This window comes from Labrus bergylta, chromosome 11, assembly GCF_963930695.1.
Source record: "Labrus bergylta chromosome 11, fLabBer1.1, whole genome shotgun sequence".
Taxonomy (NCBI): Eukaryota; Metazoa; Chordata; class Actinopteri; order Labriformes; family Labridae; genus Labrus; species Labrus bergylta.
In genome coordinates this window covers 27,607,138-27,635,042 of record NC_089205.1, presented here as the reverse complement: position 1 = coordinate 27,635,042, position 27,905 = coordinate 27,607,138, and the positions used below count along the sequence as shown (strand labels likewise).

Below are 27,905 nucleotides of genomic sequence, written 5' to 3'. Positions count from 1 at the left end.
GTGTGTGTGTGTGTGTGTGTGTGTACCTTTCTGAGGCTGTCGTAGTCGATGAGATCAGGTCTGTGTCTGTGGATCAGAGCGTTGAAGGCGAGGCCGTCCTTCCAGCTGTTAATGAGAACAGAAGAGTTGAACATAAGGCGGGGAGGGGGGGACATCACATATTCTGTAAATTCATCTCTAGCTTCTGCTCATCCTGTTCTCATGTGATTGAAGGATGCTTGGTTTAGAAAATTTGACCGAGGAGAAAACACATTCATCCATAACTTTTGGAAAAGCTAATTTAAAAGATTAAAACTTGAGGTGCATTTCTTCAACCTGATCCAGACTAGTCTCATCACATTTAAACATTATATTATTTTTTTATTTGTATTTACATTAATCTGTAACAATAGTGAAAAATGCTTCAGTGACGCAATGTTCCAGTTTGTCCAGCAGGGGGCAACCTTTCTACACTGTAGTAGCAGTTGATGTGCTGAATATGAAATGTTCCTGGACAGCACACCTGCTTTCATTCATCAGAGTGAGCTTATGATGACACCTGCATACATCTACATGTTCACTAATAAACCACAAAGTGTTGTGTCTGTGTTAAACTACAACATCAGCATGTTGAACATCTGTCTGCTGCGTGTTGCAGCTCTGATCTCATGACAGTTCTTTGCAGACTGCAGCTAAACAAACTCTGATCTCTTCTATCAACGTTACAGAGAAAAGGTTTGACTGAACTTCTGTCAACAGCTTCCATCCAAGTACACCACTTACAACCCAGGTCAGACCTTAAAGCGTGTGTATTCCTGTGTGTGTGTTATGTGTGTGTGTGTGTGTGTGTGTTACCTAATGTGGAAGTTCTGCACATTGACATTCTTGTAGGGAGCGGTCTTCCTCTGGCACCACAAGAGGAGACCCTCCTTCGCAGAAGTCTCTGCAGTGAAGAAAAGACAGAGGAGGAAGAAGGAGAGGAGAAGAACACAGTAAAGAAATGTCTTTTCTTTACACTGAATCAAACTATGGAAATGTTTTAAATGCATTAATGATGCACAAACTCAGAAAGCTGCAGAGAGCTGCAGAGAGCTGCAGAGAGCATAAATATAAAACCAGAGCTCTGGCAGTCGGAGGATGTTTTTGTTTACTGCCTGAGCCTGAACAAACATCAGATTCATATCAGTCGTTAATATGAGGAGTAAAAAAAAACTGTGACTCAATATTCCTTTGCAGAGGCCCACACCCACCACACTTAATTCAACACAGACTGTTTTAATTAGCAGCTTAAAGAGTCATCACAGCTCAGACTGAGACATCATGAAGCTCACTAGAGGCTAACATCACTTTCAACATGATGGAAGAGTTAGAGCTCGTTCACTGATTCAGTCATCATTGAAATGATTTGATAAATGACGATGTTTCCTGTCTTTGACTTTGGCACCTTAAGATTAAAAACATTGTATTAATTATGCAACAACTCCTCTTCCTCAGTGCAAGTACTACTTCACTGCTCCTCCTCCTGCAGCTCCTCCACCCAATACTAAAAATACTACTAACCTAACCCTTATGATTCATATCAATAATGCTACACACTGTGTGTTTTTAATAATAATAACTCTTTCCACAAGTGGAAGTGTACATACCTTGTATTATTCTATTATTGTATTGTTCAGCCCTTTATTTAACAGATGTACATGTCTGATTTTTAACTTTGTGTTATTTTTGATAATCATATTCCTGTTTCTTGAGCTGAAAAATGTCTCCCATGGGGGATCAATAAAGTTTATCTTTACTAATATTTCTGCCCCTACTTTGCTCCTAGCTCTGGCTGCTTGCACATAATCATCCTCAGTCTTAGAGTTGATGTAGTTAGCTCTCATGTAGAAGAGACCTGTTTTTACCCCTGTTAGTCTGTGTGGATGGTTTTCATGTCGTTTTACTTCCACTCTACTTCCTACAAAATCCATCGTCAGCTCTCCTGCACAACATGAATCTAGTAAAAAACACGTCAGGCTGCTGCTGCGGCGCTCTAGTTGTTCTCTGCTCTTTCAAATGAAACGGGCAGTAACAAGTCGTACCTTCTACAGAGATGTCCTGGATGGCGAAGCGGAGGATGATGGTCCAGATCATTCCCAGGGTCATCTTTGCATTTCCATCCACGATTTCTGCACACACACAAACACATGATCATTCTTTCTGTGTTGCATTAAGATTCACTCTGGATCATGAACCTTGTCTAACACTTCTGTTGTTTTTGTTTTTTTACAAACTTACATCTGCTGCTTCTTCTAACAACGCCAACACACCCACACACAACTGTGCACTTTCCACAGCTGACCAATCTCCCGCTCTCGTGCAACTGTGGTACTTACACACTGATTCCTTTCATAGAATACAGGAAGTCATTTTTTTTTCCATCAGTTTAAAACACATTATGTGTCCCTGTGGGGACATTCTAAAGCACGCCATTCACTGGTTTCCTGCTGATGTACTGTCCACTATATGAACAAGGAGATAAAGAAAATATAATCACTTTTTGTTTTTGTAAGAAAATGGATCACATGCACAGAGGTGCATCGGTATTTAACCTCTTCAAAAGAGAGATTTAATTCCTTATTGACACGTTATTGACCTGAAAGGTCTGATTCTTGTCCTGAAAACTATGTTTTTTATTTCTTTGATTTTAAGGAGAAATACTCGTCTAACCTTTACAAACCTATTGAGCAGAGTGAAAATATTTCCTGTCTGGAACATTGTAATGATTATATCATGTTTCCCATCACGATCCACAGATATCTCTCAGCTTAATGAGCTCACAGACAAACAGCGATGAGGACAGGAAGGCAAGCAGTGCGGGTTAGATTCCACTCATAGTTCAAATGTTCAGACTTTCTCATGCTTCATCTTCCAGTGTATCAATCACCGCCTGGATGTCAGCTGTGAATTTGTACCAACATGGCTTTCATTCCTCGTTGCTGCGTTTAGTATCCACGTCTTTCACTTCTGTAGTTCTAATCTGCTGAAGTCTTCAGTGCTTCACTTTTTAATGAGTGATGAATCAAAGCCTAATTCTCTCTTCAGGATTGTCTTGCAACCTCTGTGGTTATATTGAAAGCAGAAAGGTTGAAGTCTAAAGTCCTGATGAACCAGGAAACGTCTCTTAAACGACCTCTGACACAGAAGAGTGAAGGACTTCCTCCTCTCTGATCGCACTAACACGCTTTAGTCACACGACAGGATTTCATTGGAGGCTGAGATAAAAGAGATTAGACGATTCCAGCGCGCCAAAGTCAATTTAAGACTGTTCAAAGTTTATCCTGAGTACATGATAAATGTGGTGAACACACATAATACGATGATTCTGACATTAAATCCTGATGTGATCCGATGTGTAAAGCCCTTCATTATTTTCTATTCCGTTTTTTTTTAAACGGTGTTTCTCTCTGCCAGTTTCCAGAAGATGACCTTCAGTGGGCTGCTTTCATTAAAGGCCAGAATCAGACTGTGTGTGTGTGTGTGTGTGTGTGTGTGTGTGTGTGTGTGTGTGTGTGTGTGTGTGTGTGTGTGTGTGTGTGTGTGTGTGCAGGATTTTGGCCAAGTTTAGTTTATGTTCGATTCTCTTCAGTGAGAGAAGTGTCAACTTGCAGAAATAACGTTTGTCCTGATAGAGCAGTAGAGAGGTCACTCTGCTCCAGCTGACCCTCACACACACACACACACACACACACACACACACACACACACACACACTTCTCAGTGTTTAATTGCACAGCCTCAAACGTCAGTCCTTCATCAGCAGAACAGAGGAATACTTATAAGGAGGCGTTTTACTGCTAAGTGTTATGTTGCATTTTGAAAAGTCAACAAATCAAAGCCCAAAATATCTGCACACTTGTGTACTCGTAAGTGTAATCTAACACCTGTACTCAGGTCACTCTGAGCTGCAGAGACATTAATGGATAAGTCGACTTTGTGCCCCAGAGATCCTGTAGGAGTGACATATCGACACATGAAGCATCCTTGTCCTTTTGTTTCTTGAAAAATAGCAGATTAACTCAATATAAGGATGTAGTTCTGCTGCTGCTGCTGGTTCAAATATTGCTCCTGAACGTCGGTGTTCAGTTCATGCAGGAGATAAAAAAGAGTCTGTCTGACTCTGGAAGATCAGTGAGAGGTGCTGTGACCTTTTCATTTATTAATCCAGGGTCAAAGGTCATTTCATGTTGATGTGGATTAAACACAAAGATGAAAAACTTTTGCCAAGGGGCCATACATTGTAAAGAAATGTATTTATAGTTTTCACAGTGAAAACCGAGGACTGAATCTGTGTTTGGGGCGTTTTTGAGGTTTCTGACGTTCATGTGGAACATGTTTAATATTTCACTCTGTTCGGGGATCTTTGTTTGATGACTCTGAGTTTGACCTTTTACCCTCAGGTCGTCGTTTTAGAGCTCCTGTGAGGAAGACTGAAAGACTCCAGGTCTCATTTTTACCAAGTGCAATTAATATGTTAAACAACAATTAGCTATTTGTTGCTCTTTTTGCACTTGAATTGCACTTTTGCACACCTCCACTTTGCACTTTAATAACTTAAATTTCCATTCTGGTATGAGCTCTTGACTGATTTTATTTGGTTTTATATTTTGCTGTGTTGTCTGATTTTTTTAAAATTTGTTTGGTTCATGTTTTTATGGTGATGTTGTCCTTGTGTTTCTTGTCTTCTGTGTGCTCCTGTTGCAACGCAAATTTCCCCTTGGGGGACAATAAAAAATCTGAATCTGAATCTGAATGACTGCAGGCTTACCCTCTGCTCCGATAGAGACCAGTTTGACTCCCTTGCTGGCGATGAAGTCCAGAGCTTTATTGACGTTGTTGATCTTGTGGACCCTCATCTTTCCTCGCTCGGGCTTGGGTAACCGTTCTCCTGCAGACACACACACACACAGACACACACACACACACACACAAGGGAACAAGCACAAAGTGAGTGAGTGAGGTAGCTCCTGCGGTGTTTCCACGGGCTCAGCAGAACGACTCTCAGTCAGGAAGCTAACGTTACAGCGGGGATGTCAGCATCACGCGCAGCAGAAAAAAAGAGCTGACATTAATGTGAATAAAAAATCTGCACAGAGTCAAAAGTTCATTACGGGGTAACAGCACTCCAAATAGTCCTCTACCCCCGCCAATAGGAACCCGTTCACTGCTGCAACCCCGCAATTAAACCCAAAAAACCCCCAGAGAGGACCTACAGTATCTCTCACAGATACAGCAGATCTGCAGCAGCAGGGTGTTCCTCCTGTTTTTTAATAAACGTCTCAGATCTGAGGTTAGAAAACTGAACGACCACACCCTGCAGAGGACACAGACGCTGCGCTTCTTCAACATCTGAGAACATTTTTCACTCTGACAGACAGCTCGGGGGCAGCTTTGAAACTCCGGCCCCAGCTCGATGAAATACGAGTGTGTGTGTGGAAGTGTGTGTGTGTGTTGGGGTGTGTGGAAGTGTGTGTGTGTGTGGAAGTGTGTGTGGAAGTGTGTGTGTGTGTGGAAGTGTGTGTGTGTGTGTGGGGAAGTGTGTGTGTGTGTGTGTGGAAGTGTGTGTGTGTGTGGAAGTGTGTGTGTGTGTGGGGAAGTGTGTGTGTGTGTGTGTGTTTGTGTGTGGAAGTGTGTGTGTGTGGGGAAGTGTGTGTGTGTGTGTCTGTGTGTGTGTGTGTGTGTGTGTGTGTGTGTGTGTTTGTGTGTGTGTGTGTAAGTGTGTGTGTGTGTGGGGAAGTGTGTGTGTGTGTGTGTGTGTGTGTGTGTGTGTGTTTGTGTGTGTTTGTGTGTGTGTGTGTGGGGAAGTGTGTGTGTGTGTGTGTGTGTTTGTGTGTGTTTGTGTGTGTGTGTGTGGGGAAGTGTGTGTGTGTGTGTGTGTGTGTGTGTGTGTGTGTGTGTGTGTGTGTGTGTGTGTGTGGAAGTGTGTGTGTGTGTGGGGAAGTGTGTGTGTGTGTGTGTGTGTGTGTGTGTGTGTGTGTGTGTGTGTGTGTGTGTGTGTGTGTGTGTGTGTGTGGAAGTGTGTGTGTGTGTGGGGAAGTGTGTGTGTTGGACAGCTTCCTTGTGAACATTAATCTGATATCACAACAGCCACTTAAGTTTAATTAAAAACTTGGGACTAGTTTGCTGGTGACTCAGAGCTTTCGGGTCCTGCAGATGATGATGAGGATGATGAAGATGAGGAGTTACCTGAGATGACCTCCAGCAGCAGCATGAGTTTGAGTCCATCTCTGAAATCCTCCTCGATGTTCTCGATCTGCGTTCCGGATTTCCTCAGGTGGGAGTTACACCAGGCAGTGAAGGTCTGAGGGAGAACACAGAAACAGGAGAGGGGGGGGGGGTTATTATTCTGTGTTTTTTCAGCTTTTCATGACAATAAACATCTTTGAATTGAAAAAAGAAATCACAGAAATCTGAATTGAATAGACGGGAAAAGGAGGTCAGAGAGCAGCTTTTTGAAAAACCAGGAAGCGGCCGAAGAAAAGGGGGCGGAGACAGACGTTGTTATGACACAATGGAAACAAGAACATCGAGTGATCTCGGAAAAAAAACATTCTCAACAAAATGTCAAACACGTGAAAATGTGCCGCTCGCAGTTCAACGCTGAATAAAATCAACACACGAGCTAACGAAGTCAAAAACCTCTTTTTCATGACTCACTCACTTTCTCTCCTCACAGTCTTTTCTTCTATCACACTGTGGGAATAATTCACCTGTTGACTAGAGTTGTCAATAAATACCAGGATGTTGAAGTTTAATACAATCCTAGTCAAAAATAGATGATCTCAATCCTTCTTTTGTTACCATGGGAACAGAAGTAACTGTCCAAGTCCGCTAATTTTGGGTCATTTCCTTTTTATTTATTACCAAAAATGTCAAGCTAACTGTCTGCATTGCAAACATTTCGGTATCGGAACATCTCTCTCTCTCTCTCTCTCTCTGTGTTGCTGAATCAGTGTGTATAAAAAGTATTCCAAATATCTAATTATGAAACATTTTGACAACCTTCCTGTGGTCACAAACAGGAAACACATCCTCGTCTTTGTGAGATGAAACTAAACTGGGTTGTCTCGGTACCAGTAATCCAAACTTTGTTACAACATTAGAAAAACATTGAATCATATCCGTAACTGTTTTTCGATACCATGGCAACAAATATCGAAGTCCTAAGCAGCTGATACTCGATTTGTTCCACCTTTAAGTTTTGACAGTTTGAATAACACAAATACTTTGGGATCTTTTATGAGAAACCAAAAAGACAAACTGCAGTTCTCTCTCTCGGCAGCTTTGGATAAATCATGATGAGTGCAGCTTCAGTAGTCTGCGATGCTATCGATCATTAAGACAGCAGAGATCAGATCAACATGTGGTATCAAAAAGAACTGTGTGCAAAATGTTGACAACTTTAAAAAGATCAAAGATTAAAAGCCCGACGCTTCCAGAGGTTTATGAGTAAGAAACTCGACCGTTGATCTCTAAAAAGAGACGAGTCAAACATCTGAGATCAGACTGATTCAACAAACAAATCACAGACGCACATCAGTTTCTGCCTGGCCTCCATGTTTGAGTGCTTCAAATCATTTGATTGTGAACTTTGGGAGCGACGAGGGCACGGGACTGTCACGCCACGCTGCAGAAATCTCAGCTATGGCACATCATCAATCAATGTGTCCAATGTTTTTTTCTGGCTTCTTACATAATTTAGGGGAAGAGCGTAAAAATGCCAAGCGACCCAAAATACATGTTGAATGTCAGGCTGGTGCTCGTATTTCACATTGACAAACTGGCATCTTTGAAATGTCACAACGTCCTGCAAGGGAAGTGACTTCTAACCAGCACCAAGCACAGAGAGCTTTGTGTTGTTTCACTGAACAGAATAGTGAATATCTTCAGAGGGAACATGCAGTATGTAGAGGGAGAAATAAGGAAGGGAGACGTTAAATCTCCAGCAGGAATGTGGAGTAAACGGTCTTTTTTCTATGACGCAGGCGCCTGCTGAAATGTTCATTCAAAGGTTTTCATATCAGTGTCATTTTGTAAATTCTGAAGCTTTAAGGAGGATTTTCAGTTTCCCTTCAGTTGTATATCTTTGCACATTAAACATCTTTAGTAGACTCTTTCTGGTCGACTTTGTGGGCGTGTTTCCAGGAAGTGCTTGAGTGCTGAGTGTGGTCAAATCCCACGATTCATTCAAGCATCGAGCAGGCTCTCAGGGAGTCGGCTTGTCCCTTCTGGAGTCGCCTCGTTTCACACTTTTTTGTTTGTTTTTTAAACGTTCATGCGATGAGAAGCCGCCGTGAGGAGAACTGACGCAGTGAGGCAAATTAAGAGGAAATCTCGAGAGCGCTCAAACCATTTTTTTTATTGAGATATCAAAATTTGAAACCAACGATTCAATGAGTGAAGAAGACGAGGAGTCATTGTGGAGTCATTTGAAACTCTTGGACTCTAAATTCATGACATCTCATGTAATCTGAGACCAACTCACACTTTCTGTGTTTGACAGAAATATAAAATCAGCTAAACGACTCTCAGTGTTCTTCCACCTCCTCTCTGTCTGCCCTTCCTGCTCTGTGTAAAAAAAAAAAAAACAACATTATGACAGGGTGCTGCTCGCTGCCCTGCCCCTCTCCCCACTGGCCCACTGTGACCACCGGCACAAAGCGCCCATTGAGCCTCGTGGATAATGGCACCCTTCAGCCCCCTGTGCAGCCTACTCTGGCTCTGTGACCCTCCCCCAGACCGTCCCATACCAGCCCCCAACACACAATCATACATGTATATATATATATAGAGCGAGAGAGAGGAGGGAGAGGAGGGAGAGGAGGGGGGGTCCCATCCTGAGACCGGACCAGGACCAGGACCCACTGTGAGGACGGAGAGGAGGAGGGAAGGGGAGGTGGGGGGATACGTTTCAGATAAACAAACAGACATACAGAGAGAGTAAAGGGGAGCAGGAGGGAGGAGGGGGGGAGTGGAAAGATAATGCCCCCCTGTACCACACACGGACACACACTCGGATTTAACAACAATGCAGCAGGAAGTGGCACGGCAACGACAGGAAGCTTCAGCTCAGTTTAGCACAATCGGAGAGAAGCAGCTCCATCACCGTCGACTCAAAACTCAAAAAACAAGATCACCTTCCAGCACGGCTCAGGCAGAGGAGAGGGTACAATGTGTTTAAAGTTACTAACTATTGTTAATCTGTTGTAAAAAAAAACAAAGACTTCAACATCTTCAAACAGACGTTACTGTCGTTTAACGTCGATGGTTTAAAAAGTGCTGTACACGAGTCGAGTAGCTCATCATGTGAAGGTGGAAGGAGCCACAGAAAAATCACATTTTCATTTAAAGCTATAGAAGATGATTTGGATACAGGATAAAAAAAACACATGAAATGTTGTCGTCAATCAAAGTGGATATAACAACCCGATGAAATGCTGCCATGTCTCAAGCTGCTGACTGTCCAGTAATCAAACTGTAAAAAGGACGGTTCTCAGGCAGCACTTTTCTAGTCACCTGACCCTCAGAGTGCTTCCTACAATGTTTATATGACACACATTCACCCCGTTCACACACCAGCCCATCACTTACTAATCCCATTGTTGTTCATTTGGATCCCCCATTTGCCACTACCTAAGTAGTGATTACTCTTCCTGGGGTCCACTCATACAAACATGAATTTAAAATCCACACAAATGAAATTATAAAAACAAAACAAAAAGTCCAAGATGGAACAGAAAAAGACAAAAATAGAAACAACACAATATCAGGCAAAGGACAAATCAAGAACACCATTCATACACATTTGCACGCTGCAGGAGCCGGGCATCAAACCCCCATCCTTCAGACCGCAGCTCACAGATTTAAAGAGCGTGTTCCTGTCCTGCATCAGAGTGCAGCTTTCAATCAGGACGGAGGCTGCTGGGAGTGGTGACGAGCTGCAGAGAAACTACAACCAGTGACAGGTTCAGACCTGCACACACAACGCTGCAGATCACAAAGACGACACGCTTTCATCCCCGCCCTGCAGGGTCACAGGAAAGACCCCCAAGCTGTCCCTTCAAAGGACACTTCAGCCTCTTATCAGCAGAGTCTGATCGAGCCCTGTGAGCAGGCCAGTGACATGTTGTCATATTTAAAAGATTGATTGGTCAAATTTTTTAATATCAAAAGGACCCAAAGCTTAAAAAAAAGATCAGATCTTCAGGTGTTAATTTCACCAAAAGCTGTCGAAGGGAAAGAAAGAGAGCAGTGTGCAGGAAAGATTGAAATGATGGTATCGTGACAGCCGACTGTCCATCAGGCTGTTCTGAGAACAATAAAACCTCTGCTGAATTCTGTTCAGATGTTTTTTTTAGCGCGGGGGGGAAATGCAGCATGCCTCAGCGTATCTGCTGTCATTCAAGGACATGAAGGTGTGGTGCTGCTGTGAGGCTGGAGCGAGCACAGACACGCACACACACACACACACACACACAGATTACAGCTCAGACTGACACAGGAACATGCTGAAGCAAAAGAAAGCAGATGGAACAGTTCTGCTTTAAACATTTTACTCTCTCACTCTGAAGCTTCCTCATCATGCTGCATGTACTTCCTGTCCATTATCTCTCAACACTGCGACACTGATTCACTTATCATCATGTGATATCTGAGGACAGTCGGGCATTCATTTTTAAATAACCCTCAGATTGAAGTCATTCAGCTTGAGACGTTACAAACAACTATTATCAAATATTCAAGGCCGGGCTGGGTCCTATTTGGAAATATTTTGGGCGTTTAAATATTTCATAAATACAAAAAGTCTTTGGAAACGCTCCGTGGACGTTCAGCCAGCAGCCGGGGAAATCGACTGAAATGATTTCAAAGTAATCCTCTGGGACAACTCGGCAAAGAAGGTCCAAACTCTGACTCTCAAAATATCAGAAATAATCACTCCAGAGGTATAAACTTTAAAATGAAACAGATGACATTGTTCCTGTTAAAAGCACAAATGAAGGACTTTCATTTGACCCCTCAAACAGGAGGTCGATTGTTTACTGCTTGTTAACTTAAGGGTTTTATGATAACTCAAATAAACTGAGCAGGCACAATAAAGCAGAAACTCTCCTCTTCTACATAGTACTGTTTGTTTTTTATCAATGGAGTCTGGTTCACTTTGTTACCAGTTAATGAAGCTGCTTTAAATAACAGAATATCCGATAGCCATTTAGAACCCAAAAGCTAAAAAAATTGAGTTTTTTAAGGTATATTTTTTGGATTTTTATGCCTTTATTTTTAAAGATAGGACAGAGGATAGATTCAGAAATCAAGGAGGGAGAAAGTGGGCGATGACATGCGGGAAAAGGAGCCATAGGTCGGTTTCGAACCCGGGCCACCCGCTTATAGGACTAAAGCTTCCCGACATGGGCTGCATGCACTAACTAGGTTACCTGCATCACAGAGTCTTTGTTTAGAAATGCAGAAAACTTGCTTTTAATTTAAATTGTCCAGTTTTTTGGGCGGTGAGTTAAAGGCTTAATATGTATATAAATCAAGTCTATCCTCTGAAAATAACTCTGTGAGTCATGACTGTCTACAATGGGTGTAACACCCGAGTCCCACTGTCTGTGATGTTTTCAGAGTTTTCAGAGTCCTATCTTCACTTTGTTTACATCGCCAGGACAGCCGGCTGACTCCTCCCCTCACGTATAAAAGTTGTTTAATTGAGGGACTAGAGAAAAGAAGAATAACATACTGTACTCACTGCTTAACTGTGTTTCTAGATCACGCTCATTTCAGGTAAATTTACATGCAGTGTGAAGATACCAGCATAATAAAGATCGCTAGCATTAGCATGCTAACACAACAATGCAGCGCCAGTTGTTTTGGTTTCATGCTGGTGCTCAAGGGCGACATCTGCTGGATCAAAACATCACATATAAAGCCTTTAACGTAACATCCCTACTGATGTATTTTGAGTAATTCATCTTGAAGGTCAGTGAAGTTGCACCATGAAATGATTCTGAAGGTCATCAACTTTGTGAATTGCCTAAATGAAAAGTGAGCTGACCCTAATTCTTTGCAGTGAGTTAATGGAGCGAAGAGGACCGGGTGCCAGTGAAGCCTTGTTAAAGCTGGAGCTCTGTGTTGGCTACACAAACATCAGGTCAGACGTTTGAGACGGGGAGGATTTCTGACCTGAGCTCAGGACACACATAACAAGCTGAAGACTGTGTGGGAAGCAGCCGAGGCAAAGCTGGATCTGTGAGTGTTAAGAAGGTTTTACATTGGAGGCATGAAGCTCTTATCCTCGGGTATCTATTACATAACTGCTGTAACCGCTGTACAGTGAAGAACATCCTCTCAGTTATCATCACCGCTGGAACGTAACGCTTTAAACCTTCACATGTAATCACGACGACGAGGAGATGTTTAAGCTGCTTTGGCAGTTTTGAAACATTGACAGATAAACCAGACTTTAAATCATCATGATGTAGTTACTGCTGATGCACAGACATATCCATCCCATGTGTGGCGTTTTGTAGGGGAGATACTCCATTCACAGCATCAAGTTTTTGTTGATAATCAGAAGAAAATGAATGTATGAATATGAATATTTAGACGCCAACTGTGGTTTTGAAGACTCAAGGTCAGAGGGTAACTCCGACTCTGATGAAAAAACTCCTAAAAAAGTTCTTGTGGTTTTAGGGGTGAGCTGCTTGTGTGAACACAAACAGCTGAAGTTGTATGACCCATGCAGGAAAAATATGGATTCTCAGTGAGCAAGCGGGCGGAGATTCTGATGTTAAATCATGCAACCGGTGCGATTTCCATGCAAGCTGCTCCATACTCTTTTCCATTTACTCGCTGATACTCTGAATACGTCCAATCAGCGTTGATAAAAAAGTCTCAAAACAACAACTGTCATCTAGTGTCAGACTCTGGAGCATCTTGGATCCCCTTTCCCCCTTTGTGTAAACATCTATAACACTGCTGATGTGAAGCTTGAAAAAGAGGGACACATGGGTGTTTGAGGGTTCAGGTCGTCAGGGTGCAGGATTCTATGTGACCTGTGAAGAGAGTGTGTGTGTGTGTGTGTGTGTGTGTGTGTGTGTGTGTGTGTGTGTGTGTGTGGTAGTAGTTTAGCGTTCTGGCAGATATACTACTGTCTCCACACTGCTTTACTGCTGCAAGAGTGTGAGACAGAGAGGGAGCTTAATGGGGTCTAATGGGGTCAGCTGTTTGATCTCTCTTTTCAAACACACACACACACACACACACACACACACACATATATATGAGCACATGTACGGGAGTCATCAGGATGACCTCAGCAGTCTTTCAACACTGATCTCTTACTGCGCTTACAGGGTCAAAGGTCAGGGTTCAGATATCAATCGGTGAATGTGACATAAACTTTAAAACATGCCAGGAGCTGCACACAAACACACACACACACACACACACACACACACACACTATGGGTGTGATGACATCGGGGTCATCACTGTGGGTCTTGGTAACACTTGTGATACGTTGATTGTGGTGTTGTGATGTTCCAGACTTAAAGCTGGTAAACACTAAGATGAGATAACTGTTCCTGTTTCTCTCTCTCCTCAGAGCCACACCTAAAACCTTTATCTGCTTACATGAGTCTTAATGTTTTATCTGCAACCTCAACTTCATCAGAGTTAACTCAGACCACAGTCCAATCTTCATTTTAATGATCTGAGTCATTTTATAAATCTCAGTTGTGTGTTTCTAAGGACGATGATGATGTGACATTTTCAAATCCCCCCCTATCCTTACAAAACCAAAAAAACACATCTTTAACAAGCGAACAAACATGGACGCCACACCTTAGACAAGAATGTGCTCAAGAGACACACAAATTACATCTTACCAGCTACACACACACACACACACAGACACACACACCTATGATATATCAGTGTACAGCTCTCTGATACTCTATTTATAGCATGCACACACCAATTATCCCCACACCCATTTTCTTAATGCATAGGCAATTTTCTGACTATATAGGTGCTTTATTCTTAAGAGTCCACACACACACACACACACACACACACACACACACACATTCAGGGTGTGTCTTCCTACACCTGAGAAGAATGATTCAAGTTGAACACTGTTATTGCTCAACTGGCAAACATTTCTCTGCATGACGTCAGTTGTGTAAATGTGTGTGTGAGTGTGTGTGTGTGTGTTGTCTTTATCACACACACCCTTTTCTCTCCCTGGTGAGCTCACTCTCAAAGCGGCTCTGCACATGACAGGCTGTTTGTGTGGCAGCTCGTCTTGTTCCTCATCGACAGGCGCTCTTTCACCGACCAAAAGAAACCAAACATACTTTCAACAAACACCATCGCACTTGTGTCAAATCAGATTTCATTATATCTTTCATAGAAGTGACACAGTGAATACAGTGAATACCAGGAACAGACAGTGATGATGCAAACACACACACACACACACACACACACACACACACACACACACGCACACAGCAACACATTTTCTCTGATTCAAGGTCTACATCGACGTGATTCATTTATTCTCAGCACATCTCACAGTCTAACACCCAAGGTCTCCCACATATTTTTATACACTCACACATAACCTGCAGATTCAGAACACAGGCTCTCTCTGCACACGGCCGGGACATGTGCTTAATCTAATCTTTCTCCCCGCTACATCCAGATTCTATTATGAGATGAAGCTGCTCAAACAACTTTCTGTGAACACTTTGCACACTGATCATTTGAACCTTAGAGAGTGTGGTTTGAATTAATCAGGCTCGCACTGTTCATCCTGCACACCGTGTGCTTCTGCTGCAGATCTAAATCTTCAAATAGAGCATCAACAACAACGCTGCTGCAACATCCTGTGAGAGTGGAAATATAACAATTTAGAGAAACAGGAAAAGTATAAAAGGAGGACTTTCTGGAAGCACACTAACAGAGCATACAATCATGAACATAAAAAAAGAGGACACATCACTAAATCAGAATTTCCAAGTGGTGCAGAAAACCTTTGAATTGTGCATAAATATTGATCAAATCGAGGGAAAGACATTTCTGTTGCTAAAGATGTTCTGGATGGGAGACCTCCCAGTTTTGTGCATTTAAAAACAATATAGGCCTACAGGGAAATAAGTTTGGTTGACCTGGTCAGTAACTTACAAATTTGTCTAAAGATCAGTATGAAAAAAAATGTGATATGATATTTTTCCCATATCGCCCACCTCTAAATCAAGTCATATTATTACCTGGTGACTGGTTAAACCAAACAACATGAAGGTGTTGTATGAATGAGAAGCATGAGCAGGGGACGACGAATGAAAGAGTAAAAGTGAAGCAGCAGCAGATGGTCAGGTTTGTTCTGCTGCTGCTGCTAGTTAAAAACAGTTATATGAGGACCTGCTGGCTGGAGGTTAAACCACAAAGAACTTGGACTGGGCCGTACTAAGACTGGACTGGGGCTGCACCAGACCAAACTGCTGCCCACACCATGCTGGCCTGGCCCTGTGAATAAAGCTCAGCTACTGGTCTGGTCTGGCCTGGCCTGACACACAAGGCCTCCTATTCTTAGAGGCAGGCCAATTAAAAAAGGGCTGTGGCGTGCGACAAGAGCAGCTCTGCTAACTACTGTCACACACTGTTTAGCTTCAAACGCTGCAGAGCACAGGTCAGACTCTATTCTCCGACAAGCAGAGCAGACAGGCTCAGTTTAAGAGCGTTTCCCATGTAAACACATAGAGACGCAGGCACGTCGTAATTATGGAACGCTAACTCACCAGCCCTCGACTTTTACTAAAACATCGCCTGTGCTTTTGTTTATTTTACAACTTCAACGATGAGGTACAAGAAAAACTAAAGAGTGCATATTCACTATAATTCACAGTTATACGTCTAACCATTCTCTTGTTCTTCATGTTTTATATATCAACTTCAATTGCAACATGTGTTTTAGAATATACACAAAAGTTTCTTTGTTTTCAGCACTAAGGCGGAATAAAATCATGGGAGGGTAGTTGAAAGCTAGCACTAGCTTCATGTGACTGAATCAGAACAGTGTGTAAGTATGAGCATTAAACTCAAGTCTCCATCCAGTGGGTCAGTGTGCACATGAGGACACACTGCTCTCTTATTTATTGTGTTAATTCAGACTCTCGTAAAGGGTTTGCAGTAACAATCACATAGCGATCAATTGCACGACCCGATGTCCACTCAGCGATATCTTAAGATTCTCAGTTTCAGAGTTAAAGTGCAGCATTTTGCACCAGCTGAGAGAAGCTAGCTGCTTTTTTTAGTCAAGACTAAACAACAGATTAAAATTAACAAACGCAAAAATCACAGCATGCAATGTTTCTTGTGTTTATTGTGAAAGTGGATACTTTCATCTGCCACATGACAAACATCATGACTTTATGAAGTCTATCTTTGATGCTTCACCAGGTGGGTCAGAAACATGTCCCTTTAACGATTAGAAAGAACATCGTTAATGTGACACTTAAACTGTATCACTGTTTGGAAGCATGTTAGGTTTAGCAGTCCCATGCATATGGAGCTATTATTGTGGCAAAACGATTTGAATATGCGTACACAGATCCACAAATGGGTAAAGTAATTTGTAAATATGTAGACCAATTTCAAAATATTTACTGATCTATTAATGGCAGTGACCTTTTTCAGCTGTAAATTCTGAAAATAGCCATTAATAGGTAAGTAAATATTTTAAAATTGGTCTACATATTTGCAGATTAGTTTACACATTTGTGGATCTTTTTTACACATTTGTGGATCTGTATGGATCCATACGTTCACTATAATGTAAAACATTCCAGTATGATGTATTCCTCTTCCTATATTTCAAAATGGTGAACACCTCTAGTTCACTGAGCTAATGCAAATGATGCAACTCTTGAAATGAAATAAACATGTCACCGCCGCCTTATAATGTTAATAACATTCAAACTCAATTAAGTCCAGACTAGATTGAAACTAATTCTTCAGACCAAAACATCCTTAAAAACACAGACACTTAAGAGAGAGAATAGCTTCAGTGTAGATTCCTCTGCTCTCTGGTTCCATGCAGCTCAGATCGTATAACAGAGAGGTGTAAGAGGATCTGCAGCCCGCTACTGTCGAGGCTGCACCGCTCAACAGTCACAGAGCAAGAACATGACACCGTCCCTCAGAGGACACACACACAAACACACACACACACACACACACAGGGACCTGAGAGGGTTCACAGAGCATCGTGTGTGTGTGTGTTGTGTTTGTCAAGTGAAGGCCTGAAAAGAAGAACCAGCGTCCTTCCTGCTAAACGATTGAACAGCTGTTTGAATGTTTTGGAGCTGCCTTGGGAAAGTGTTGATGTCCAAATGCACACACACACACACACACACACGCACACACATGATTGGCAAATATCTCTGACTCAGAAATGATGAATAATAAAAGATTAAGGGGAATGCAGAGCTGAAGCCAAGAGCAGAGGATCGACAGAGGAAGAGAAGCCGGCCAAGATGTTCATGTCGGAAACACGAGTGGCCACCAGAGGACGGATAATCATGAATAAAGACAACGAGGAGGGAAGAGAAGAGGAGGAGGAAAGACGAAGCAGGGCTCTGCTGCAGAGGTTGTTCTGCTCTCATTATCCTCTCAAGTCTGGACAGGTGATCATTAACACACACACACACACACACACACACACACACACACACACACACACACACACACACAGAGGGAGCCTCCCTCTTGCTGCATGTGCTGACAGGTAGGCAGTAAAGAAAGCTATGATGTGGGGACAATCTTTCACCACACACACACACACACACACACACACACACACACACACACACACACACCTCCCAGAAGAGGCTGACAAACATGTAATTGGTGTGTGTGCTTGTTGGCCGGCCTGATGCCCCTCAGATGTGCCATTATGTGAGTCAACAACTTAACACAGAAGACAGTTTTCAACCAGCTCCATCGACTGCGATCAGCCAGACGCTCGGCGGGGGGAGTCCACATAGCAGCTCACAGAAACAAAGGAAAGGGAGGATTAAGGAGAGGAGGGCAGGAGGGGGAGAGGAAATGCAAAAGGGGGAGGAAAGGAGGAAGTTAGAAGATGAAGAGAGGAAGGAGGAGGAGGAGGAGTGGGAAAGTGATGAATGTGGGAAAGAGGAAGAAGACAAGCTAAGACAACAAACACCATGAACAAAAAAAAAAAAGTTGTTGAAGAACACTGGTGAGAAATGAAGTGTGAAATGTAAAAAGTGCTCCAAGACTGACTTTAAATCAAATCTTTGTTAGTAAGAAGGTAAGATCTGTTATTTTCACTCTGTTGTTTTTGTGGCGCTTGCAGCGGTAAGCTGTGATTGGTGAAGGACTTTAGGATAATATATTTGGACTACAAAAGTGTGTGGGAAAAAAAAAAAAGATTTGAATTCACACGGATAAGGAAATGTGTGAATTTGCACGAGTTTACGTTTTTATGAGGCGAGACATTTGCTATAATAACTCTATAATGAAAAAGTACAAAAGCTTTAAAACTACAGATCTTCAGCCAGCGAAAGAGAGAGAGGGCCGTTTAAACTGCTCAAACACATCAGCAAAGTTTGTTCACTGAAATGTTACCAGCAACGTTCTGCTAGTTAGACAGCGTGCAGGAGTTTGCAGGTAATTTATGATACATTTTTTAAATTCTTATATCATGACAACATTCCTTATAGTGACTAGCTGAATACAAACGAGTCCCTTGAGTCAATATTTTCTTAATTTTCCAACCACTGCTGAGGGATGACTGTGATTTCAAAATGTCTGATCATTCACAAGTTTAACTCTACCCAGTGAGTAAGGGATCAAACATGAATGAGGTATAAGAAGGTCAAAGAGCTGTTTGAAAAACTGAGGATTGTTGATGAGTTATCATGACATTTAATCCCGAAGAGCTGAGAAACATAAAGAGAATTATTGTGTGCAGCCCTGACAACCTTCAGATTTCCTGAATGAATCCAAAGAGGATGAGGAAGAGGAGACAGGAGAGGAAGGGTCGTACAAGAGTAACCCCAGCAGACTGAGGAGACTTGTTTACATCTCTGTTTCTGTACCCCCCCCCCCCCCCTTCCCCCCCCCCTCCCCAGGGGAGACGATGATCTGCCCTCATGGTTTATGTCCGATTACAAAGTCTTACCACCTTCAGTCCAAACTAACCAGCAGCTGCCTGGTGGATTTTTAGGGACCCAAGGGGAGCGTTAACGGAGGGGAGAAAGGAGAGAAGGGAGGAAATAAGGGAGGGAGGGAGGAAGAGAGGAGTGGGAGGTGAAACAGGAGGGGGGGACGGGGGGGACGAGGGGGTAAAGTGTCAAGCAGTGTGGTCATTTGTTCATTTATTTATGCCTCTTCCTGTCTTTGTTGCTCAAAGAGTCCGGCCAGGGGTCGGATTGCACTGTGCTGACAGAGACCTGTGTGTGTGTGTGTGTGTGTGTGTGTGTGTGTGTGTGTGTGTGTGTGTGTGTGTGTGTGTGTGGTAATAAGTCCTTGATGATGCAAAAATAGGTTGCACACACACACACACACACACAGAGACAGACACACACACACACACACACAGAGACAGACACACACACACACACACACAGAGACAGACACACACACACACACACACACACACACACACACACACACACACACACACACACACACACACACACACACACACACACACACACACACACACACACACACACACACACACACACACACACACACACAACGAGCAGAAGAAGCATTTGTTTTTTTTATACTCGATGTGAAGGAGAAAATGAACTCTTCTACTTTGTGAATAAATTATTGATGAATGTAGAAATGTTTTTTTTTTCTAACAGAAACATCGACCTGGGTTTATATTTACCTGCGTGATCGTATTCAGGACGACAGACTACAACGTCTTGTTCCTGCTGTCCAACATGTTTGTTTTATTTGAACTCTGGCGTTCTGACAGAAGAATTCAGGGGAAGCTTCCAGGATTTAAAACGTGCACTGAATCATGAAGTCAGTGATGTAACAGAGCCCTGCACAGAGCAGGTATCTGACCGGCTCAGCTGCCCACAACACAACCTTTCTTCTTCTGTTAAATCCACATGTGGTGAATTAATGAGGCGTCACTGATCTGACACCAACGTGGAGACTTTTTATCGTCTGTTTTTCAGCATAGAGAGAAACTTAAACAACGGAGACCAGTTAGGCTACAGATATAAATATGATTTGTTTTGTTTTGCAAACGTGCTCAAACAACCAGAAAGACACTTTGAAGAAAATGTTTGTGCATCCTGTGCTAAGATGTGGAAAAGGTTTGGGAATGGATTAAAACGGGACGAGTTGGGTCAGAATTGGATTTAAAGAAAATCACTATTATCCGTGTGGCTGCATTTAAGGTTTGCTAAACTGAACCTACTCAGGACTCTGACGTAACAAAACACGTCCTATAGTTGTCAAATTGTTCTTCACTTCCATATTTTTCTAGAACACACATATTATAAACGATACAATCTGTTATTTTAATGACCAAAAAGCACCTCAGCTTGACAAAGACTTCAGATCTTCAGTGGTAAATTTTGTGTTTTAGTTTGGTAAAATGTACCCAACATTGGGTACCTATAGGACATCCATTTATGTTGCCATGGTAACAGAATTAGTGTAAATACAGTTTGATTTTTTTACTATTTTAAATCAAAGTTTAAAATGATGTTGTCGTGACAACCATGCCACTCCCATTAAATAAAAGTTCCCCTAAGTCTCAACCCATTTGGAAATAAATCCTGATACTCCGATGGCTACTTTCCCCGTTTGCTGTCCGTAATTTTAATCGACCCTTCTTCTTCTTGGGCCTCCAACCCTCTGACTTTGCACCAATCATGTGAGGCCATGTCACCCTCCTGTGCTGACTTTGTGCACATCATAAAGTTACATAACTGAATATTGACGCCGTCCACCACAAATCCCTGAGCTCATTTCTTAATCCCCCGTAATGATGTTTGTTCTGAAATGAAGCGTCTCTCTCTCCTTTCTCTCAGCCTTCATTCTTCTCTGGGTTTCAGTGTGTGATCATGTTCATCATCATTATTATTATTAATTTCTTCATTAGACCTGAACCCTTGTACAGCTCGCCCCCCCCCCACATGTGCTTCATTCACAGACAAGACTTTGGGCTTAAGAAATCACCTGCAGATTAAATATTAATCCTCCAAAGTATGTGTGATCACTCCGGTTCTTTAAGAAAATCCCTCTTTCTTAAAAGTCAAACTGTTGAAACGATAAGCTGGAGGAGTCAGCGAGGACAAATCCCACCCAGCGCGTTAAAGCAGAGATGTTATCAGAGTTTCATTTCAATATTTAAGGTGTTCAGTATAAATCAAACTTTAAGATATGAGCCGAGCGTCTTCTAGCTATATGCAAGACTTCATCCAAGTTCCCCTGGTAGAAAAGGAGCAGCAGAGGGGACGAGTTACAGTCGTCAGTTTGTTGTTTTTAATCTCTCTTTGTCATTGACTTTAATGCTTCAGTGACGGCTCTGTGTGGGGGGGCTGAGGGAGATTTAATGAGGCGCTGTGACTCTTCCTGGATCAAATGGAGGACAGAGGGGCCAAAGAGAAAGAGACGAGACTCTCTAAGAAGTGTTCTTTAGTCTGTGATCTGGGATCAGGAACGGGGTCTCCTCTTCAGAGAGAGAGAGCGAGAGAGTCAAGGTAAACACTGGATGGTGAAGTGAACGTTTAATGAACTGAATGCAAATAACACAGGTCACCATGCCACTGTCATGGATCAGAGCTTTCCAGATGTGCATGGTTGCCCCCTCCCTGCATAATGAATCTATTGTTGCAAAGGACAAATCAAAAGGTTTTTTTGTTGTCTCGCCTGGATCTCACTGTGTCGTCTTCTAGAGGAAGACTCCGCCCACTTCAGCTCACACAACAAACCACAAACATTTCTGTTCAGTTTGTCGTCTGCACAGGGGAGCGACAGGACGACAGGGGGGAGAGAGGGAGAGAGGGAGGGGGACAATTAAGAGAGAGAGAGAGGGGAATAAAAAGAGAGAGAGATAGAAAGAAGGAGAGAGAGAGAGAGAGAGAGCATAGCGGCAGATGGACGAGTGTCACCCCTACTGAACATGACAGAGACGTCAGGAATGTCAGCTATGTTCTTCCTCCCTCTGACTCCCTCTTCATCATCTTCCTCTCTCCACCCTTATCTCACATTTTTTCTCCACTGGGCAATGCTGTGTGTGTGTGTGTGTGTGTGTGTGTGTGTGTGTGTGTGTGTGTGTGTGTGTGTGTGTGTGTGTGTGTCGATTAGAAACTGATGATCTCCTCCTCACACTAAGCGGAGCTCGTAACTTCTCCTCCCTCATTAAACCTGAAGGTATCTGAAGAAGTGTTTCGGAAGCTCAGTTTCCCTCGGACACTCGACTAAAGGACATTCGAGTGGCTCTTACGAGTGGCTCAGATAAACAACACAGCCCAGTGAGTCTGAGATTGTGACCACTTGTAAAAAGTCGAGTTTTACACACTGGGGTAAAAAAACCCCCGAGTCAGCTTTGATCTACTTCCAAGTTGCAAAGCCTCTTGTGGAGTTCAATGATTATCAAACATGACTGATTTCAAACTGACCACCTCTGTTACATCTCATGCCCACCTCTCTCTCTCTCTCTCTCCCTGCGTCGTTTCTTCTGTCGGCCAAAAAAAGCAATAGAAGTCCTCTTTATTCTTTCACATACAGCCAGCTGATTGGTTTACATATTTACAGTTTGGACTATAAGAGAAACTGTTAAAATCTCTTTCAGATTTAAAAGAATCTTCAGGACTAAGAACCTGGTCCATTATCAAAAAATTAAAAAAACCACCCTCGGTGTCAGCTGTTCTTTGTTGCTCACGGCGGTCTAAACTTTGGAACGCCGCTGTCACTATCTGTCACCGACCAATCAAAATCCAGAAGGGACAGGACCTCTGAGATCAACATCAGCGGAGGAGACACTTCTCCCACCGGTCCCATCGAGAGAACAATTTCAGGTCAAGAGCTGCTGCAGATGCCAGGACGAAATTCCTCACCATCGTTTTTATGTTTTATTGAATTAAAAGAAAATATTTAGCATTCAAAGCTAAAATCTTAGCATCACTACCAGACAGGCGTTAGTGCCAGGAGCCAACTTTGGAAACCCAGCAACAGCCAGCGCTGAAGAGCGGCATCAGCCTCTGAGAGGTCACATTTTCATCATAAAATCTTATGTCAGCACTGCAGTACAGCACTGTACTTTTATTTTGAAGTGAAACATTAACTATCGCACACTTCCTGTGTGGTATAAAAACATTTGATAACAAGCTCAGAGCTGTTTGTCTCAGATGTTTCAACAAAGAGTGTCTTACAACTAAAATAAGTAGAGCTGCTCGATTATGGAAAAGAAATCCTGATGAACAAACATCTGGAGGAAACTTTGAGTGCAGCTTGAATGAAGAAGGGAAGCAGTGACAGAGAGATAATTACAGATTGGGGAATCAACATGTGTTTCCCTCAGAGTGTCTGATTCTCTCATATCACACCATCACTTCTTTTCCCTCCTCGGCCAATCAGCACAGCCAGCCTTCTCCACTTCCTGTCTTCAGAGGCAGAGCACAGGAAGCAGCAGTGTGGGCGGGAGGGAGGATGTCCACGTTCATTCTCCAGGAATGCACGACGACCCAAAAGCAACCGTGCGGGACGTAAAACATTAACCGCTGAGCTAACTCGTAAAAGTGGATCTGAAGCTTTATGGCCGCCTGGTCGCCATGACGACGCACCCGGCGAAGGAAAGCTCACAGGAAGTGAGTGAAGGATGATTCAGATAAGTGTGCTGACTCATGCAGAAAGGTGAATGAGGTCAGCTGAAGAGAAGGTGTTGCTAACTGCAGGTTAGAGGTGACTGGTCGTCACTTTGAGCTGTTTGTGGATTTCACACCTGCCTTCACTTTTCTTCAGTTAGAAAGAGAGAAAAGGTCGACTTTAAGTTTAATGCTCTTTGATTAGAGCAGCCTGAGAATAAAGGTCTCACTGTGGTCATGAAGATGTGGTAGATACACAAATAATCAGCAGAACAGGAAACAGAAACTAACACCAGCAAATGAAGCAACACACTGAATGTATCTGTGATTTTATTAAATGTTTAAAAAAAAATTAAACATTGAATTATAATTCAGCCAGAGGGAGAGGTGATGTGGTCAAACTGTTTTTTGTTGCATCAACAGCAGATCGAGAATGATTAGTCCACCTATCAAAAATAATAATAAATGAAAATTAACCAGTATTCTGAAGGCGACACGTTCACTCATTTTACAGAAGTGTGCAGCTTGGAGTTCATTCATGAGTTTCTTTGACATTTCTGAAGATTTGGATTTGTGTGTATAGACCAAAGAAGTGATTTGAGACGCCTCTTTGGTCGTGATGAGCATCAAATTTAAATTCTTTGATTCTTTTTTTTTTTTTTTTTTTTTAAGGAGGTGTTTGTACATCCAACTATCTCAAAGAATGTACGTCGGGTGACAAACTATTACTTGAAAAGAAGAAAATCGTGCACTTCTACGTTTTCCAGCATTCAGGTGATTTTATCTGACAACTGAGCTGATTGCATCATCAACGCACCACAGGAACGAAACTAAAAAAGAGCTCATATTAAAACAACTTCAGTACAAAACAATGCTCGATATGTCAACCTGTAGTTGATTCAAAATGTCGTCATGGTCCAATAATGAAGCTAAAAGACGATTATTCACTTTTTCAAAGAGGGATTAAAACTCATCAAAGTGAAGATCATTAGAACAATAACCAAATACCCAAAACTGAGATAACACATGGATTAATAAATACATGACTGACTCCTCCTCTTACTGAACACACTCCTTACTCCCTGAAGCCACACCTGAGACACACTGAGAGGCTGAGTGTGTGTGTGTGTGTGTGTGTGTGTGTGACCGAGAACAAGCAAGGGTGTTGCAATAACTGACGGATCATTTTATAATCTAATGTCCCAACTGTTTCAAACGCACTGAAACAGAATGACTCAACAGGGCCGTCATTTCACAACCGACACACACGCTTGGAAAGATCCCACACACACACGCACGCACGCACGCACACAAAAACTGAAACATCACTACGACCTTCTTAACCATATTTGTAAACTTGAAACTAAAAAATGTAAAATTAAAACCCTTTTTTTTTTACAATCCTTGTGAGGACCCTCGCTGTCATAACGGATTCCACTGCCTCCGAGCTCAGAGCCAATCAGCAGCCTCCGTCTATCATGGTGTGACAGATGATATGTGGCTCTGCTAACAGCGCTCATTTCTCAATCATTGTGGTGAAGCCGGTGGTTAGCGTTGAACATCTTCCAGGCAAGGCTTTCCTTTTCAGTGAGGGGGGGGGGGGGGGGGGGGGGGTTTACATTACAGACACAAACGCCATCGTTTCTCGACCCATAAGACCCCAGAGAGTCGCTCCGGTTCACCCCGTCCAGTCTCAGATCAACAGTAGGATCATGAGCTCTGTGTTACTTCATGTGTTGTGGGTATCAGGGACAGCTTCATAATGATTGACAGCGTGTTGTGATGACCTTCAGATGTTTACAAAGATCAAGTTAAATATTCACAGCGAGGAGAGAAACAGTGATCTGACACGACCAGGAGGACGGTGACTGTTTAACACTGAAGTCTCCTTTTCACCTTCACCGTTATCTGTCACCTTGTTGTGATGCAACATCAGACATATTTCCAGCTGTTCTCCAGCCAGCAGTAGCCAGTGTAGTGTTTTTTATTCTGTCATCAGCCTCCTGACCTCCCGTTACTAAACCAGAGCTCTCCAATCACTGAATGAGCTGAGGTCACTATTATCATTACACACACGCGTATGTGAGTGTGTGTTTGTATATTTCTAACAGTCCTAATCAGGAGCTTGGCAGGCCTGACAGCGGTTGGCAGGGGCGAAGCGTCAGCTGTTTGTGTCGACCCTTTTATGAAAACCGCTGGCTGAATCTTTCCAGAGCTGCTGCGACAGTTCTGTGGCTCTGCTGTTGATCAGTTCAGGCAGGAGGGAAACACTACTACTTTTTATTTTTCACAAAGCGTAGTGTTGTTTCCATGCCAGCTCTCTGTGAGGCAGTTAAGGGCATCTGTGAACACGTTTCTGTCAGGATGACACAAAGAATGACTATATCTATGGCTGCAGGATTAATTAACATGAATGAACCACCGCAAAACATGCTTAAGCAGGGGCGCTGGTGGCGCAGTGGTTAGTGCGCTCGCCCCATGTATGGAGGCCTTGCTCCTCCAAGCGGGCGGCCCGGGTTCAGGTCCAGCCTGTAGCTCCTTTCCCGCATGTCATTCCACTCTCTCTCTGATTTCTGACTCTATCCACTGTCCTATCTCTCCATTAAAAGGCACAAAAAGCCCCAAAAAGAAATCTTTGAAAAAACATGCTTTAGCAGCCTGCAGTGTCACGAGAACAGTAAACTGACTTCAGCTTGTGCAGCGTTTTTCTAGTCTTCTGACAACTCAAAGAGCTTTTACCCCGCAGGTCACACCTACACACCTTAATGGTAGAGGCTGCTGAGTAGTGAGACTATCATAAATCACTAATCTCATTCATATGCCACTGATGAAGCAGCGGGAGCAATTTGGGGTTAAGTGTCTTGCCCGAGGACACATTGGACATGGGGCTGCAGGAGCTTGGGATTGAACCCTCTACCACTGAGCCACAGCCGCTACTACAACAAACATGGACACAGTCATGTATACATGGAGTTAGGAAACACTGGATTAGCCTGGATGAGAGCATCAGATCAACAACAACTGGAGGAGTAAACTAAATTACATCAGATTATTGTACAGCTCCATGTTGCCCATGACCTATCACAACCTGAGGTAAGTGTATTTACAGAAACCTCATGATTGGAGGTTTGCACGTGATAGACAAAGTGTGTGTGTGTGTGTGTGTGTGTGTGTGTGTGTGTTGCTTTGGGAGTAACACTGACTGGACTTCTCTAAGAACACTATGATGATGATGTGAGTTGTGAATGACGATGAATCAGAGGAAACATGTGCTGACTGATGATCATCAGCAACATTACAAACAAAGAGACTTGTTGAATAGTCACACACTCTGCGCTCTCATTCAGACGTCTGACTGAAACAGAAATTAACATTACAGTTTGAGCTCTGCTGTAACCGATACCTTTTATTAAAGTTCATCTGAAGGAGAACTTCTTAAGACTACTTTAAACAAGTTATTTATTTAGTCATTTCTGGTGTCCTTCCTTTTGTACTTGTTGTGCGACAGACTGTTCCCGCACCTCGCTGTGTTGTTGTCCTCCAGTGATAACAGAGATAATGATGAGTGGAGTCCCATCAAACATCCTTGATATTTAAGAGTGGAGGGCCGGCTCTTGATTGTGTCGTTATAAAACCTGCATATGCTGCAGGTTTCAGGAAACGGGAACAGATTGGTGACAGAATATATCATCAGTGAGGCAGTAAATACAGGATAGATGCATGTCACACCTGGGTTGACCGGGTTCCAGTTTGGATGTTAAAAAGCAACAAGTGGAACAAGCAACATGGACGCCTCCAGGTGAACCTTTTTGATTTGTTTTGTGAGCTAACAGCAGGCGATAAAAACACACTACATGATAGTTTGAAGGTGACACATGAAGAACTTTTCCAACACGATCGGTGTGATTAATTACGCAAAACAAGACTAAGATGCTTTAAACACTTAAATGTAGAGCAGGGTTGGCAACATGCGGCCCCCATCAACCCTCAACGTGGCCCTCAGGTAGGCCTACATTTT

At 42.8% G+C, this 27,905-nt stretch overlaps 1 protein-coding gene across 1 annotated transcript in view; it reads right to left on the bottom strand.

Annotated features, from left to right (window-relative positions):
• actn4 (actinin, alpha 4) overlaps positions 1 to 27,905 on the bottom strand; it is a 64,728-nt gene that overhangs the window by 18,401 nt on the left and 18,422 nt on the right. Inside the window, 5 exon segments of the mRNA XM_020655059.3 lie at positions 27 to 105; positions 835 to 922; positions 2,061 to 2,147; positions 4,787 to 4,906; positions 6,205 to 6,319. Of these exon segments, the coding sequence (XP_020510715.2) occupies positions 27 to 105; positions 835 to 922; positions 2,061 to 2,147; positions 4,787 to 4,906; positions 6,205 to 6,319 (489 nt within the window).